The sequence below is a fragment of the Dufourea novaeangliae genome, unplaced genomic scaffold (genome assembly GCF_001272555.1).
Source record: "Dufourea novaeangliae isolate 0120121106 unplaced genomic scaffold, ASM127255v1 scaffold199, whole genome shotgun sequence".
NCBI classification, from domain to species: Eukaryota; Metazoa; Arthropoda; class Insecta; order Hymenoptera; family Halictidae; genus Dufourea; species Dufourea novaeangliae.
This window is the reverse complement of record NW_015374073.1, coordinates 1,574,463-1,594,067: the sequence shown is the minus strand read 5'-3', so window position 1 is coordinate 1,594,067 and position 19,605 is coordinate 1,574,463. Positions and strand designations below refer to the sequence as shown.

General features: G+C 36.5%; 1 protein-coding gene across 2 annotated transcripts in view; it reads left to right on the top strand.

The window, feature by feature from the left end:
• LOC107190456 (CCR4-NOT transcription complex subunit 6-like) overlaps nucleotides 1-11,177 on the top strand; it is a 60,873-nt gene extending 49,696 nt beyond the window's left edge. For both annotated transcript variants that reach the window (XM_015579257.1, XM_015579258.1), the window contains exon 4: nucleotides 11,129-11,177. In XM_015579257.1, the coding sequence (XP_015434743.1) occupies nucleotides 11,129-11,157 (29 nt within the window). In that variant the 3' untranslated portion in view covers nucleotides 11,158-11,177. The remainder of the gene's footprint in view (nucleotides 1-11,128) is intronic.
• The last annotated feature ends 8,428 nt before the right edge of the window (nucleotides 11,178-19,605 follow it).

Below are 19,605 nucleotides of genomic sequence, written 5' to 3'. Positions count from 1 at the left end.
AAATTTGAATTTTACTGTCGGAATTTGAATTCGAATTAATACAGTCGCCCGAATTACAAATTATATGGATTATGTATGAATATGGAAATACATGTTTCTAAATAATATTTATACAAAATTTATTATAATTTATTTATTATAAAAAAACGTAAAATGAATATTAAAAATACTTTATATCATGAGTTTTAATTAGAATGTGAAAATGTTATGCAAGTTTATAGAGGTCTACTGTACAAACATGAAAGGCACGCAAGATGGAAATACCACCCCTGGTAGAAAGCATTTGAATAAACGTATCCGTACGATTATTGTAGAAAATATTTATACACGTATCAAACACGGACAATATTGTTGTATGCATATTAAAAAAATACAGTAGAGGTGTTGACACCATTGGGAGGAAATATTAACAGAATAAGGAATCTTCTTGTGTATGTATCATATGTGGGATAATTTTGTGTTCACAGAGATGTGAAAATTGCAAAACGTTGTGTGACTAATATTACACAATACGGAAACATTTAATATTCTGAATAAAAGAAACAACATTTAAAGTTGTCTGAATCTGTCTTCAGTGCATGCAGACGATTGGACACCTTCTCTAATCACTTTCCTCATTTCGTACTTGTAAATAAATAAAGATATTTATTTATATATTAATAAACCTGAACATTTATTTATATATATATTATAAATTTATTTATATATTAAAAAACACTTCCATAAACCTGACTATTTTCATGCAGTTGTTTTTTTTTTTGCCATTAGTAAAAACATGTTTTTGCATCGAGTACGTGAATACTATTTACAACGGATGTTTAGGTGGTTCGATGAAAAACTTTATGCCAGGGAATAGTAAACGGAAATAACAGCGGTTAGCGGAATCTTCAACAGATTTCGCCAGAAAAGGCGAATCCACGGAAGTGGTAGGGTCGTGTTCGGTGAAGAAAAAAAAAAGTAGCCGATGTTTCTCGACTTCGCTTAAGCAGGAGCAACGAACGTGTAATGCCCGTGAGTCTCGTCGTCCGTGAAATCGAGTATTCCGAATTTTCCGGAGGCAGTCAACTATCTATGGACGTCCGTGCTGCGACGTCGGACATTATGTGCAGGTGCTTCCTCGAGTAGCTGACTAAGCACATCGTATCGGCCAATGGTCATTCGTTTTCAACTCTATCGAGCTTACGCGAACGATCCTCCTCGTGTCAAGTGGTCATCTACCAAGAGTTAGGTATTTTAAAAGGGGAACGAGATTTAATATCTGGGAAAGAACCGACGCGTCTGCAAAAAATGAAGTAGAGGTTTCTCGTGTCTATTATTGATATATTACTTGCAACACGTAAAACAAACAACAGATACACAGGATGTCCCAGAAATACCTACCGATATTTTAAGGGATGCTAGAGGAGTTGAAATGGAGCGCAAAATTTCCTATAGCACCATGTCCGATATGCTACCATTTTATATGTATATAAGGGTGTTTCATTTATAACCACGTAAATGACCTACGAAGTCACAAATGCTGAATCGCAGTTTGTTACAATTTACCCTGAGCTTGAATTTTTACGTTTTGTCTGAGCAAACGGGAAACTAAACATCAAATTACTAACTAACTCAAATTATCAATGTGTAATGATTCGTTTGCGACAGAGAAGCAAAAATTCTTATATTATAGAAAGATTCTAGATAGGACAATATTTATTTATCTGCTCCAAATAATAAAATTCTAACCTGTAACTACAAAACAGACAGATTGATGATCGATTGTTGTAATGAAACCGACGTTACCAACATTTTCAAACTGCTCTCGTATCCTGCGTTGCCAAATTTGTTGTTCAGAAAATTTTAACCCTTAACGGTCACACTGACGTCATAGTTACCCCACAGAAGTTAAACGGTTACCATACCCAAACTATTAATTAATTTAGGTTGAAAAAATTACCGAACAATCTTCAAATAATGCAAAATAAGAATGAAATGTTTTATAGGTGTTAATTTCAATGTGAGTGTAGTAAAACAATCCGTGAAAAAAGAAGCAGTGAAAAATGAATGTTTTTACTTAAAAAATCGTAACTTTTTAGGTTTTTAATATTTATTGATAAAATTTTGGGGATGTACTCTACAGATGTTGATACCTGGGATCTGGTCGTAAAGGGGGTTCCGAAAACTACTAACGCATGATCGGTTGAGTTCTATTCTCAAACAGCCCCCATGTGACCGTTGAGGGTTAATGATGTTACAACTTACCCCGTGTTGCAACCTGCCTCGGTCTCCCTTACTAACTGAAGATCCTAATAATTTTGGCGGTATTTTTTATCAACTCATAAACAGCATTATAAATTGACTGTACCAAATCTTTTCAATCAACTATACAAACTACAACTGACTCGTGTGTCTCACGTACAACGCTTAAAATCAGGGACTTAAACCGGTATGATTTTGATACCGGTATTATGCCATCAAAGTCATACCGAAAGTGATATATTACCGAAAACTGAAATAAATACCGGTATTTTTTCGATTTCTATAACGGTAGGCCTTATAAAGGATTATATAGAAGTCCCTGTTTAAAATTACTCACAACCCTCTCTGCGTTTCGAGGTCTTTCGGTCGCTTAATCCAATTTCCCTTCTCGTTACCGAACGCATACTAAAAAAACGAAAGATATTTAAAGCGCCTCGTTTCGCAATCCCTTGGTAAAGCCATATCCTCTGGCTAGTATGCGCCTATCGAATATTCAGCGTATTTACGAAGTCTGTGGCAGCCCGTCGTCGCATTTCCAAAAGGACCGGTATTTAGAGAATGATTTCGGGGCACGTGCCGATACGCGGTAACAGGCATCGATACACCCACGTGCAGATTTTCAAAGGAGTCATTCGACGTGCGGTATGCCCCGCTCCGCCCACGAAACTATCCGTACAGAATGCGAAATCTCTCCTATTCCCCTAAACACGCCGTCTCCGTTTCTTTCCCCCCCCCCCCCTCTCCACCAGTTTGCTATTTATCTCTATCCAGCCAAGGGAACCGGTGGCATCTAGATCATCTCTCGCCCCCCCCCTCCCCCGATTGATTAATCGAACATCAAAGTTCAAAGACGTTCGCCGTCTACAATCTACCGTAATCTCGGGAGCACTTACCGACCGCGTCGTGTTCGACGATCTACATTCTACTATATTAATCGTTCGATCGTGATGGTTCAGAGACACGCGAGACGGGAACAAGATTGTTCGATTATATGTCGGGTCTTCAACGATCGAATGGTATTGGCCGGTCGGGCGATAAATGCGAGACGTTCAGAAAACCTTGACGTCTGCGTAGACGGAAGTGAAGATTCGATTCGGCTTTTCTTTTTATTCGTTCTAATCGTCAGTTTTATTCGGCATTTCTTGTGTTCCGTGTTCGTGTTGTGATCGCTAATTCGTTGCGGCTGATTATCCGATGAGAGACCGATTATCGATCACGGAAGGGCGATGATTGAGATAGAATGAAACGCGTTCTGTGGATGATATACAGAAAGCTTTTAGAATAATAGTGATTTTAGCTAATAGATGAAGAACGATCGTAAATTATTATTATTATTATTATTAAAATATAAACACGTTTACGATAAGTGACAATATAAAGTGACCGAAATAATGATAGGTTCACTATCCGCGTCGTCTGGTTTACTGTGTTTATTTCTGTTTACGTTTTCGGAAACGTACTGTGCTGTTTGTTATTGTTGCATAAGAATGTGCCCTACTAAGCAGTCACTCGAATATCAAAAGCATTAATCTAAAGACGTATTTCTTTAGGAAACATATTGAAAAGTATCGTGTACAGGATACGAAATAATTTTAGGTTTACGGTGAAATATTTAAAAAATACATTTGTCAGTGCAACTTTTTGAACATTTTTGTATGGTAAGTACAAAGATTTACAATCTTCAAACATTTCGAAAAATAGTTTATGTTTGTTTAATACTTTTAAATCATAATGGGGCGTGGAAAATCGTTAAATTTTGTAACTGACACAAATATACAATATGTTATTCAATTGAACTGTGTATTTTGTTAATTGAGCTATCCTTATTTCGGCCACTGTATTGTATGTATATCTGCGTAAATAGCGATGAAAGGAAGAAAAACACGACAAATACGAATCGAATGCTATGAGTAAAGAAGAAAAGTATGAAATCCGAAACTATGATTAAATAATAAATATGGGTATAGTTTATTAAATATTTCATTGTTATCTGCTATGTGGGTTAATGGTTAATTGTAACAGATTGGTCACCATGTTATTTATAAATAGTTAGTTATTATACGAACCCCAATAATAATCGTCTGATACACTGATCTATTTATGGCAATTTAATACAAATCCCACAGACACATCCTACAATCCGTATAGGGTTCAATAATTATCATATTAAAACTAAACACAGTGAGTCACATCGAAAAATTATTCAAGGTTAATCACAAGAAACAGAACACGTAAATATCCCTGTTGGGATTGAGGATAAAAGAATATGTCCAACACAAGAGTCGTATTGTTCAATGGGGCATACATGGATGACATAAACCAGGGGTTGGCAAGTTCTTCGATAATAGGAGCTACATATAGGCCATATAAGACGGTTTTCATACATTTTTGAATGTTCAAGAGCCATAGAAAATATTATTTCAAAATTGTATTTATAAATAATACAGATCTAGCTGGAGGAGTCAAAACTGTTCTAAGAACCTCACAGAATATCTTTGAGAGTTGTAGTTTGCTCATCGTTGTTATAAACAAACTTCTCGTTTGACGCTATTTTCAAGGTTATTTGAAGGTGATCCGTCAGTCCAGTTGCCAATCCAGTGTCAGATACAACAACAAATGCTAGATGTAACAGTCGCGTGTCTAAACCTTCGACAATATCCATATTATATTCAGATTATATTCAAATCGCATCACTATCGTTCCCCTTAATTGAGCCGTCTAGGTCTTAACGAACGCGCCCGTTTTCTCGTCATCCATACTGGTTACATTCTAATTGTTGCATGAAAAGCAGCCGTTACATAGTGAATTATAATTTTCAATAGAAAACGGGCTGGACGTGTAAATGACGTTTATAATTCTGTTACGAGATGAGCACGCCGGTGTTCAATTAATGCCCCCCCCCCCTCCCCCGTAATCGAATATTAACTGCAAACGAGATCGAAGGCCAAGGCGAAATAACTGTTTTAATTCGTGCTTACGGTCGCGGTCCGATTGGGTCGATTTAGTCTCGTCTCCCGTCGATGTCCCTTCCATACAACATTAAATAAATGTTAAGGGGGAGGGTGATAAAGCACCGTACACATGGTGTGCACAAAGCACGCGAGGGACGAACTCCACTCGCGGTCCATAAAGTGCGAGCCCGATATGGAAAGGCAGCGCGATGCGTTAAACTGTCCGCGAGTTTTCGATTTACGACGTGACGGGATCGAAGTTTATACAAACACACCGGCTTTAAGAGACCATCGGTTTTCCGCGGTCGGCTCTTTTTATTCGACCCCCCTCCCCGTACACGTTGGATCCTATTTGCATAAGTGGATAGAATAATGCCCCGGTAAAACGGTGAACGCAGCCGCAGATCTATGCCCCGGGGGTCAATGTACCAGTCTTTCCAATGTTTTCAAACAAGAACAAGGTAGCTCGCGCGCTGGGAACGAAAATGGAAAATTTTACGACAGGGAGGGGGTATACCGTTGATTTTCTTGTTTGCTCAACCGTGAGGATACTTCTACGTGAATCGGAATGGAAGTCACTGCAAATACTATCCCATTCTAGGTCCAATTTAACTTCACTAAAATTTTTTTAACGAGACAATTATTAATGAAAATTCAGTTGGTTATAATGTAGTTGCATACAAACCCCATCTTCCACTAGTCAATAAGATTTTACTATACAACGTGGCACTACATAATTCCTACTTGACAAGGGAAGTTACTCAGATGTTAAATTAGCTTTGAAAAAATAACAGTTTATGTAGTTATAGGACTTGACCTACTAAAGTCTGAAATAAGTTTCACTCGCCCGGAAAATTCAGTGCCGGCCAGAAAAACAGCGTCAGAGTCCGTCATAAGGAACACTAAAAATGGGTATACATAATTTTCGTTTATAATTTTTTTTACTTTCAGGTTTTTTTGTTAGATGTAAATAAATTAGCTGAAAAAAAACAGGAATCATCAGTGTGGGGTTTTTATTTACGCAGGCCAAAGTGCCCATGCTGTTGATCGGACAGCTTTACGCGTCGTTTAAGCACGGATAATGGATTTACAATTAGACGCCATTTTGGTGATTTTTGTTTATCTCGTAGTTATGTTATTTACATGTGTTCGAAAGAAAATTTTCGAAGTTAAAAATAATTAGAAAAGGAAGTTATTTACATCCATTTTAACAAGTGTTTCAGTTTTTTGGAGAACGAGTACCTACAACTTTCAACCTTGTTTCAAAAGTAATTTATTATCTGGTAATGTCCCTTTATACAGTGGAACGTCGATTGCCTGAACGAATAAGGAGACAAATCTGTTCAGATAAACGATTTTTCGGGTAATTGGCCTTGGTTCACACAAGTTTCGTATATATCATGAAATGATTGAAAATAAAATAATTCTGAAAATTGGATGTCGATTGCATAACAATAAAAATAGTAAATGGTCCCGTCATTTTTTCATCTGTATCAGTGTTTTCTTCAACAAAAATAGAATCAAAAATATTATCTTTGCCTGTAGTTTTATATTCAGGATTATCTTCACGTATTTCTAGTCATTTCTGAATATTATCAGAATTTAAATCTTCAATTTCATTGTATTGTAGTGTCAATGAAAGCGTTGCATAATTCTCTACAAAACATTCATGACTCATTCTTTGTCCTAATAATCGATATTTTGACTGGTCGACGTGTCCAATAATCGATATTCGGAAAATTAACGTTACACATCAGATAAATATAGAGGTGAATGTTCGAAATAATTGTGCAACCTTTGGAAACGTCTGTAATACTTTTTGAACGGCCGAAAGTAATATATTGGATCACTTTTCCTTAATTTTCATTCTTAATTTAAGGAAGAGGAAATACAGCCACAAGAAGTCCAATAGGTGATTGCGACAAGTGAGCAAGCTCTGTGTGACACCTTTTGAAGTCGAAATGTCACGTAGAGTTATGGCTTATGAAACCAGCCCTCGCGTCCGAAACAAGGTCTGTTATTGGATTGGCGGGAGAGTAATGTCGGTTTTGAATAGTACACCGTCAAACAAAATAGTTGTCCACGCAACTACTGCTTCCCAAGAGACGCTAGCAAAAATAGCATTCCTGTCTATACGACGATGATTTGTAGTTTGGATTGCGGTGTCCGGTGTGTGACACTTTGCCAATTGTGAACTTATCTGAAATGAAAAATAATCATCGACGTTTATACTGTGGGTTGACCAAAAGGTAATGTCAGATTTCTGGAGTCGATGATGCATTTTTTAGTTTTTCACTGCAACGCACTAGCTCATGATTAATAAAATATAGTGACAGAATCATCCTGTAAAAGGGAGAAGAGACTAGTGTCTTGACTTACACAATTTTAACAGCAAAGTTCATTCAGTCTCGGTTCAACGAAGAATCGGTTCATTTTTAGCTCAGTTCAGAATTGGCTCGGTATTAGAACAGTTCAGGTTTGACTGAACTTTGACAGAATACAGATTTAATACGGTCTATTGTTTCAATTCCATCAATGTCACTGCACCATATTTATAATGAAATGTATATTAGCGTTAAGGTATTTAGAATGGAATCGAAGGCGATCGCGAGACTTTTTCGCAAAGACGATCTCTTAGTAAGGTACATTCAGTCCAGTGCATCGTTGACTTAGAGAAACTGGATTTTGTTCTACTGCGAGCTATATAAAAAATTAACATTTCTAAGGAAAAACTTGTTTCAAATAACCTCACAAGTTTCCCATTTCCGGATCTTCTAACATTTCTGTTGCATCCTGTATACAGGGTATAACAAAAATGTTGTCCGACCCGGAAATGGAGCACTCGGGGGGTGAATTGGAACAACTTTTTCCTTAGCAACAATGTAATCTGAGGCTTCGTTACCGAGATATTAACGAAAAACCCCGACCAATCAGAGCGCGAGTTTGCCAGCCGAGTTCCCGAGCTAGCGGCGGCTACGCGCTGCGATTTGTAGCCAACGCTACCGCGGGAACTCAGCTGGCAAACTCGCGCTCTGATTGGTCGGAGTTTTTCGTTAATATCTCGGTAACGAAGCCTCAGATTACATTGTTGCTAAGGAAAAACTTGTTCCAATTCACCCCCCGAGTGCCCTATTTCCGGGTCGGACAACATTTTTGTTACACCCAGTATAGGAAATGTAATACATTAAAGGGAGAACGGAGGAATCAACGGTGAAAGTGCTGGAGGTACAACGTAAAGTAGGGCGAATTAGAAGCGACGCGCACGTGTCGTCCTGAAGTAAATTCGTAGTTCTCCGTTAAGAATCGCTCGGACGGAAAATAGAGGGCGGATAGGATCAAAGGGGGTGAGGTCAGGACCGCGCTTTGGGGACCGTACGAGGAACGTTCGTAGATCGCGATACGGTCTATTAAGTGTATGCAAAGCAGAGTTAATTTCATTGAACTTTCTCGGTGGCTCGGACGCGCTAAACTTTTGCCTCGCGGCCATGAAATGTGGGGGTTTAAACGGCCATCAGGAGAATGCATAATGAGGATGGGAAAACTATACCTGGTGCAGTGGCTGCGCAGAGTAAAATACTTGACGGCACGGCAGCATCGTGCTTAACTCGCTGGATACATGGCTCGCGCCTCCACTTGACGGAAGTTACTGTATTACCGTGCATTACGGGGAGGCGTTGGCGCGAGTGACGAGCTTCCGTGTCATTCTTTTGCCCTGCGCTGCCGGTTGTGCCGCGCCCGCTACAAACAGGATTTATATGGAATCACTTTACCGGAAACTTTCTAATTGAATAGCGAAGATAGAGGCTGGGTCTGATAACAATATTTGCTATAAACATTTCTACTTGATATTGTTTCACCGATTAGTGTCTTGTAGTAGGATGAATTGGGTATGTATAATATATTTTATTTTATATATTTCTTTTATCCAGAGTATAATTTACATTACTGTACAAAGTAAAATCCCATAGCGGAAAAAAGACTTACGTACTAAACATTATCACCAAGAAATGTTACATTTATTCTATATATATGTATTTCGTAGGTTAGTATCGGCATCATTAACAGGAAGAAACTTTTACTTAATTATAAAATATGTTTAAGGATATTTTAAATTTCTATTATGGCTATATTTCTAACTTCCTTACATAAAATGTCCTCAAAAAGCATATAGGTTACAATAGCTCTGTTATGAAGAATGTATTAATTATATCTAACACATTGCTTCTGCGCATGAGTAGAATGAGACATTTTAGTATATGTTTTTTGAAGACATTTTATATAAGCAAAATTTGGGGAATTAGCAGTCTAGTATATGATATGGAAGTGTGTAAAATACAACAGTAGCTTTTCTCGTGATTTGGAGTTCTCATAACCTTTTATAGCCACGTATGACTTTGAAGTCACGAACCGGTATATCGATATTTTTTGGTCTAATTTAATTTTATGCCGTTATATGGCATACACATCGTTTTCTATAACCGATAAGATTTTTTGTAGTGATTCTTAAGTCTAGCTTGAGATATCGGAGTAATAATAAAATCTAAAATTCATTGTTAACTCGTATTTAGAGTTTGAGATTTGTTGGTTTTACGTTAGACTAATTTTTGTTGAACACAAAAATTCAGGCTATAGAAGGTTAATTGTACAGTGGCCTGTCTGTCTTTGTCACATTGGACATCCGTCTCTTGAACCCATCCATTCGTTCTTTATCTCTTACTTGGACAAATAAATTTGCATGATGGCCAACGTGAATCCCCATTTCAGCTATAATTTATAAAATAGGAAAAAATTCTTCATTGAATATGCAAACTGCTAAGACAGTAACATTTACCACGGCCTCTTTTTCATAACGTATGTGTTTTGGAGTAAAGGTCCAAATTAGCGAGTTTAACCTTTGTTATTACTTTATGTGTATGCACTTAAACATTATCCTAATAAATTTGTCGAAAGTATATTTGTCAATTAATTTTTGAAACTTTTTACATTAACGACGATTTGTATAATTTGAGTACTAATAAGTGCGATCGTGCTTTACGCTTGAGTCCAGCTTGAGTTTCTAGCGGTGCACCGCTTTCTTGAAATCCGTATCGTCGAATTCAGACTTTGCGTTTTGGGTAGACATTTTCAAAAAGTTGTACTTTTACAGACACAATAAGAAACCATCAATGTTTTAACCTATCCAAATGTAAACATCACCTTACTTATGAGGTGATTCGTATTGTTCTTTAAATTTTAAATCGATTCTAGGCGCTGATTAATAAACATTACATTGTGTTGGACGCTTGGAATAATGTTTTAAAAATTACTTTCTTTGGAACAATACAACGGGAGTTTCTGTGTAGCTTATTTTTACTAATTGTACGAAGTGCTGTGTTTTTATACTCATTTGAAAATGTTTTCCGAGCATGGTGAACGATCAAAAGATGCTGTTGATTCAATTATATTTGCTGAACAGTATCCACGGTACGTTCCTGTTTCCCCTTTTCGCGTCTCTGGCGCAACAATTGCACAAGTTCATAGTACCCCTCATACAGCGTGACTCTTATATAATAAGATTACACAACGATGCTACCATTAGTCTGCAGAAAAAAAAGAGGATCATGAAAATGGCTTTGGGCGCGATTAACGACCCATAACAGGTGGATGAAACCGAACTGTTTACCAACCGGTTTCATATCCTTTCTTTTTTCAATATTCTATTCATAGTCGACCACTTACGTAACAGACGACAAATTCGCGTTATAGACGCAAACTTTCTATAGCGACACGCTCGCACGTCTGCCGAGGGTTACAGTATGCAAAATTATGCAACGTTGTCCGTATAAATGATTTTACAAAATGAGTACAGAGTCTCAATTAACTGCAAGTTTCACAATAATGTAATTTGTTACCCCAACCTGTGCCGACTAATGGTTTCCCTTTCTTTTTTGTTGCAGGTGAGTCACGAGAATTACTAAGGTTATAAATGGGTGAATAATTCGCAAGGAACAAGATACAGCATGTCAGTATTGAGCTGGTAATTGTTGAGTTTACTCAAATTTAAAATTAATAATAATCTGTTTATATTATGAAGTTAAAAAAAAAAAGAACAGTATCGATCTAGTCACAACACAACCCATCGAGCCGCCTTAATTTAACATTTACTAACGACCTATACGCATTGTAATGTCAATAGTAAGGGAAATTCAACGTCTCATAACTGACCTAATAACAACACGAATCGTCAGGCCGACTCAAAACACAACCTATTAACGATCTATTCACACGTATAACGTTCATAGAAGGAGAAATCCCGATTACTAACGGTCCGAATCCGTTACTAAATATCTCTAGCCGTCGAAATCACATGGATGTTATTTGTTATATCATACTCAGTACAGAGACCGTTATTAACGGCTTATACGAATGCTGCTTGCTTGCTGAATGAACGTTAATTAATCAAAATTGTACACTGCGTTGGATAGAGGCGAGGCGGCAATATGCGACACACGGGTCAGGAAAGATCATTGTGCGATTACCGATCGGAATCGAGTATCTACGCAGCTGGACGAAGCGTTCTCTCAGGCTAGAAATGACAGGTCCTCGGGATATAGGCCCATTAACACCAGGACATAACGACCGGGGGTCGTTAAACTTGCTTACTGCACACTCACCTGCCTGCGATCGTGCAATTCTTCTCTATAGTTCGCGAAGGAGGTGTAGTGAACTCATAAATTAAAGAAGCCGATTATACGTTTGGCTGCAGTATCGTGAAAAGCAATGGATGCAGTACTCATATTCTCGATTGTGGCTCAATAGACAATGCTTGGCTAAAAGCTAGCAACCATGAAAGGAAAATATTGCCTCTAGATAATTTAACGCCTGTCTGACCTTCTATAACATTATCTAAATAACTAAATATGTCGAAACCTAATTTTAGGAATTATTTAACGTAGTTTCTTCTCTTGCATTTTTGTACACAGCATTGTTCAATCGTCTGTTTTGAAACTAGAATAAGGTTACCAGCAGCATTATAGCAACGCAAATAATTCAAGTAGATACATTGTAGGAAAAGTTCCTTTTGTGTCAGACATTTAAGGTTATTTCCAAAAACAAGATGATTATACAACAATAAAGTCCTCATTAATATTAATTGAAAGTTAATATTTATATAGAAGGTACGACACAATTCGTGGTAAACTAGGAAAAGATGGTATCATTAGCTGTGTTGAAAAGTTTTGTCATTTTTTATGCATTTGTTAATGACGAAATTGGGAATTTTCGTGTAAAATGTTGACTGTTAATCGGCCAGAAAGATGAAATATATTCGTACATAATATTACCAATTATGTTTCAAATTTAAAATGCATATATTTTACAACAAATCAAGTAAAAATCGCAATAAATAATAGAATTGTTCGACAGATCTCATATAAAGAAAAATAGATCGAATAGGTCAAATAGAAGTGGTTCGTGTAGAGCTTTTGTTCTCAACAAAAATCGGCTTCGTGATTTCTATTAGGTTGTTTTCTTTTTTCTATTCATGAATGCATATATCACGAGTTTGATTAAAGTTTCGCGTTCCACGGAATACTTAAAGGAAAACTTTATTATTCCTCATGCACTTGAAATTCGACGTGGAAAATGTAAAAAATGACCCGACAAAGATGCTCCCGTCCTTCATTTTATCATCCCGCGCGAACTTCCAACAGGCGGCAAGATTACTTCCCATTTTTCTGGTTTGAAGTGAACTACAGGGAGCAACTTTTAAATTTGTTGTGAGATATAAGCTAAAAGCCTGACATCCCTTGCATCCAGGTTAATGAATAATCATTTTTCTACTTTGTAACCGAACCATAATTCCGAGACACGGACAGGGTAGATGAATTAATTGCGTCAATATTTTTAGAGTATACTAAACAGTATTCTCAGAATATTAAAATCCAAATTATAAGATAGAATACACACAAAATAAACATAAATATTCAATTTAAGACAGATATAAATAGAGACATTGTTGTGACGAAGAGCAATTGAATTCTAATGAAAATCAAAATATGTAGGATAACTGCATCTGTAATAATATCTCGTGAAAAACATGCTAAAATCTATTCATAATGAACTGAACTAGTGACCAAGCATCTGCAGGAAAACATATTATAGTTGCAACGTCATATAAGTAACGTGTAGTAAATGAGAAGTATTTCAGTGAATGTTGATTGTGTAAAAAATTGAGCCGTGAGAATTTTTTTTGGGAGAAGGCAAGTTTAATAAATCTACGAATGCATGCATATTAACTGGGAGGTTAATGACATGCTTCAGCAACTTATGTAATCTGTTCTTACATTTTTGTTAACGGAAACAGTTTTCTTTGTGTCTTGGTCAACGTACACTCAATACCGTCTACTTTTTAGTGCAGCATTTGCTACAGATGGGGATACGAAATTCGCAAAATTACAAAGCCAACCTTGTTTGCCCAAGATGTAATAGTGATTGTCTCAAAAATTAATATATAATAATATAAAATTTTGAAATTGTATTTCTTTATTTTTATAATAAAGATATTTTATAAATATAAACACGTTTAAGAACAATTTGGTAAAGAGTTTCCAAGATACTGAAATGGTTATAAATAATAAACACACGTATAAATATAACTTTAAAAGCTCATTGATGCACGAATTAATCAATATTTTTCATATCATTATGGATTTTTGCTTCTCCTGTTTTGTTTTCAATCGCGACTGAAAATCTTTAGATTTTAACCCTCTAACGGCGTTTAACGAATATACCCATCTTGTGACAAATAAAATACGTATTGCTATAAAAATTGAAATTCTAGTAAAAATTAAAAAATTTGTTTCTCTTATTAGAATAAAGGAATCAAATAGTTACACATTACCATAACAGAATTCCACCGTTAAAGGGTTAACAGTACATGACTTATCGTACATGAAACACAAACAATTTTTTTTATCTCGGACTAATTCGATATAAATATATCAATTTCCCTTCAGTTGAGAACGATTTGAATTTGGTTAGGCCATATTAGTTTCGCTTACCCTACAATAAATTGTTAGAAAGTTTCACCTAAATGTTATCTTAATAGAAGTTATTTTAACTCGATATTTGCAAGATCGCAAACTCGATATTTTCCAACGTCGTTTTGTTTGTTTCTGTACGTTCAATAGCGAAGCGAGCAGTACTGCGTCAGCGAACGAGAAAAAACGAATTTCGATTATTTTTTTGTTTCTTTGTCATATCTACCAATTCGGAGTTAAATGGTTTGTAAACGCGTATTCGATTACTAGGACGATTTATTCCGTTGCACGAAGTATGCCACGTATAAACCGGGAAACTGGCGCGTTCGAGCTAACGAAATAACTAGTTTCGGTAACTGAATATGATTCGGGACGCTCGTGACTGGCCATTAATAAATTCGCGACTCGTTCTCCCTTTACACAGAGTGTTTCTGGACGAAAGGTCAGCAGGCTGGTAGCAAACCAGTTTCACTCTTCTTAAAGGCAGTTGGAATTACAAGACTCCGACCATTCTATAATAATTACCAAATCTTCTTAAAAGTTTCATTGGTTTGGAACAGTACACTTCGTAATAACAGGATTCTGCCGAAATTGAATATTTTCGTTGAATATAAAGTCTGTTATGCTTAATACACTTTTACAGCAAGTTCTTGCGTTTTTTGGTAGCGTGTAATAAGGTAATGGATCTTCGTACCTAAATGATTTTATTTCTCAAAATAATTTGCTAATTCTGCACATGTTTAGTGTGGATTTGTTTCAATACTTTTAAACAGATTATCGTTTTTTACCACTATTTGCCTGCCTATACGTGGGTAGTCTTCAAGTATCTCATCTCCAGATCGAAATTTTGTTAACCGAAATTGTACTTTACGATCATCAAGAGCGTCTTTCCAAAATGTTTGATGTATATTTCGAACTGTTTTTGTTGCTTTAGGATCGAGTTTACATTCATAAACTGAAGCAGAGCGAGTTTTTACTTCCATGCACCTGACGTTTAATACGTTCTAAAATCATCTCTAAGATTCAACTGATTCGAATAATGCAGCTCGTCTTCGAATTGAACGAATGACATTCGATCCCCAGGAGCATCTAAATGTGAAATATAATGTTACAAAGGCAACAATTTGAAAAAGAAAAAAAAACGACAGCACTTTCTGCAGGACCTTATATTTCTTCCGGCCGTATAAAACTCTCGATCTGTAAGATCAAGAAATACAGGAAGACGTTGTTAATGTTCGTCTACCGCTAAAAGCCTTTTTCTTTGCGGAAAGCATCAAGGTAATGGGGAAGAGGGAAGTTGGTTGAGACAAGTGAACGGAATGTGGGTGATAAGCTGGAATATAGATACTCAGTTAGTGAATTGTAATTTTTTAGAATAACAGAAATCACATGATTTTGATGAAATTTCGTATGTCTGTTAAGCAGTCAAAAATAAGGGATACGTATTTTTTTTATCGGCTGATGCGCGACTTTAAGGGGTGAAACCACCCCTCGAAGTTTCGACCCAAAAGTACTACCTCAAATACCAGAGGATCGAGACATGAAAACTTCTAATGGACGAGGTTTGTGGTTTTTTATGTAGAATAATATGGTGCTAACAAATTGTCCAAAATATAATTTGTTTATAACCAACAAATTTCGGATCGAAACTTTGAGGGGTGGTTTCACCCTTCAAAGTCGCGTCTCAGCCGATAAAAAAATACGTATCCCTTATTTTTGACTGTTTAACAGACATACGAAATTTCATCAAAATCGGAGGGGTACACTTCCGTGCCTTCCCTTGTTAGTACGTTCCAGACTATCATTCACATTGTGAATTTCTAATGATTGGTCTGGCGTTTATCGTGCCAACCGATGTGGTATATTTTATGCACTAGAGCTGATTAGTTTCCATTTAGTGCAAAGTGAACAAAAATTTCAAATTACCTACTTGTAAACTTTGCACTGGTAGGTAAGTAACATTTAATCAAGCGTGTGTTTAATGACAATGTAATCTTGACCATGGTTTTGTCGGAAAAAGATCGTTCATAGGCTACATTATATCAGTTAATGGGCTATATTAAGGACTATATTAAGCCCATTGTTCGTTTCTCCAGGGTATAAGGAGACCCATCAGCCATTGTTGAATCAAACAATACCACCTGATATTAGATACAATTCAGTAAACTGAGCTTTTATTTGGGTAATGGGACTTTTAGCTCACTCAATAGATTCTGCTGTCATATTAGCACTCAGCTCTTGAAGGCTATAGTGAATATACTCTATAAGAGACCGAACAGTGAAATCAATTACACGTGATACAATACGTAGATTACATGTCGATATGACTTTACAAAAATTACACTTTCTAGATATCAAAATCCTCAAGACCTTACACAGATTTGTTCTAAGAGTATAAACCGCGGTATAGTAAAACTCGCACTAATCAATATATCACTGTACATCTCTTTCACCTGCTGTGGATATAATTTTGAGGTCATCTCAAAGCCAAAATGTTACACAAAACAAAACGTTATTGACTTCGAAATTTAAAAAAAATGTAAATTTGTATTATATCTATATCTGATTCAGCCCTAAAGACTTACAAGTAATTTCAAGCTCGAAGAGAATTGAAACCGTAAAGAAAGTAAAAATGCATGCTGCATGTCGATGCACCAGCATTTGGAGCTCGTGTACACTTTCGATTTTTATCGTTTCAACAATTTCGAGTCGAACGAATGTTTTCGTTTGTCACGAAATCTGTCTCTGTTGTCTGTCACTTCCTTCACCGACACACACGTCTGGGAAATCAAATCTCCGCTCCGTTCGCGATAATTCGTCAGTATTGATTAACCAGTATGATTGCGCTGTCCCTCAGCGGAACGAGACTTGTATCGAACCGTCGCCTGTCGCTTGATGCGCGAGCCGGCACACACACACATCCTATATGTATTCGATGACCTGCCCCTATAGCAGCCAGTCACATTCGATGTCCTACCATATCGCAGTTCAAACGTATCCGTTGGGATATTGCGTCTACAGTGGCTCGAAAATGTTTAATCCGCCTGATAGTATAGGGGGTGTCCACGGGCGTAGCCAGGTATCAGTTCGGAGGGGAGGGGACAAAGTATTAACACATCGACTGCCACAGTGAAAAAAGTTGTACGTAGTCAGACACACTTTATTGTGTTTTTAAAATCATAAATCGTTAAAAATGTATACGTTTTGTTAATAGAGGCTGTTCGTCGTGTTTCAAAGTATACTTCAATATTAAATATTAAGCAAAATTTTGTAACTCTGGGAAGGGAGGGGGGAGGCAAAATCAAATTTTTTTCTTGTAGCGTGGGGTAAAAGACACTTTTTTCCGTCCAGGGGCAAGTGCCCCCCTCCCATGCTCTCGTGGCTACGACCATGGAAGGATGTATTCTCCCTTTGACTGCTCAATGTATTCTCTACCACTCCTGAATATGTCTTGTCGGATCAGCTAGTGATTGGTTATATGTATTTGGGAAGGGGTGGAAGTGATGACTTATGGTTAGTTTTATCCCCGTAGAACATAGAGAAAGTACTTTTACCTTCACGGCTGTTCCATTACAGTAAAAAAATTGTATCCGAGTTTTTATTTTCAAACAAAAAATCAGCGTTGTAGAATTCCTTGGAGTGTGCACAGATTTGTACATAACTCAGCTCGACTGACTGATAATCACTGATTATTTTTACTTGTATTAACACTTCGAGTGTGTGGGGGGGGGGATAAAAAATCCCATTCCCAAGTATGACCTGAACCTCGTTGTTTAATAACACCTTCACTCTGAACCCATTTTTTGTCACTTCAATTTATTTTTTCTTTAATCTCAACTATTCTACCTGAAAGTACAAACATTATACTTGAAAAAATGCTTCTACAACTTTTTTTGAGTTGTCCATAGTTTATGAGGTATTCCGAGTTTTAAACCACTTGTAAGAATTTTTAGGATGTGTGCACTCGGATGACTCTCAATTTTTAAAAATGTAAATAGTGGTACGATATTATTAATTTTTCACGATAATTTGATACAAATTTAGATTTAGGGTGGGAAATAAATGGTCCATCACCATTCATGTCTGCAGTGATTTGATTCTACAATAATTTGCATAGATGGATAAAAGTGTAGATCAGAATAATTTATTCTTATTTTACAATCTCTAGTCTGCATTGCTTTATTAAAACAATTAAAGAAATACTACATATTTCAAATTTACTGCAGAGACAACAGTAACCTTAGCATGTTCAAAGTTTATTTATTTTTCAAGAACATGATGAATAACAGTCGTAGATAATAAATAATACTGTTGTACCATTAATTTTTAATAGTAAGTAATTGACGATACGCAAGCAATTGTATTAAAAAACATTTGTGCTGAATGTCGTATCAAGATCAATTATTATTGTAAACGAAGTTATATATAAAAAAAATCGCATTCCACGTTTTGACGTTACTCTTGCATACGAAGTCGCCCGTTTCTCGAATCTGTTACGATTCACTAGCCACTGTAAACGATGTCACAAATTATAAAATACTTCAAATCGCATTTGTACACTAAGGTGATTATATCACGCTTATTTCAATAATGTAATAATAATGACAAATAATAATATTAATATAGTTAAAGAAGAAAGATGTATGATTCATTTTTCAAATGATTCATTTTGTTGCTAAAACTGGTCATACGTCATGGGTTTACAATAACACGTCGAGATATTCACAAATGTGTTATTCATTTAGAGATTTACATATATAACGAGGCTGCGAATTTAATGATAAGTTTTCAACGCAACTCGTTTATCAGCTTTAACACCTTAATAAACGACGAAAGTAAATTCACAACGTTCTAGTTTAACAGCGATAACGTGCCCCGTGAACTTTTCACGTAATAATTTTTCGGTTGTTAGTTTACGAATTCGTCCGTAAAGGGTTAAGCACAGCGACAGGAGAAAAACGATTGTCAGAAGTGTACCGGGGAAAAGGTAATGTTTTTCACCGCGATAACGCCAGGAAGCCCACCGGATATAGTTAATAAATTCGTCCATAAAGGATTAACCTGATAATTTTCAGACAGTCCTCCTGGTTAAATTGAATTCCCGCTCAGTATGATAAAAACGTGAAAGCCGAGAACCGTGGACCGAAATGATCCTATCGGGATTTAAATTTAATCTATTACTCATAAATATGTCAATTGAAAATATATTCAGTTGCAATTGTTCAACTTTCCGCGTTTGGGTTTTTAAGCGATTCCACGGAAAAATTCATCAGCCGTGGCCTTTCCCCGGGTAATCCGTTCCCCGATAATAATAGCCTCGCTTCGACTATCGCCTGAACTTGCTGCTTTAAAACAGGCTGAATTTCACGGTTTCACGATTTTATTTTTAAACT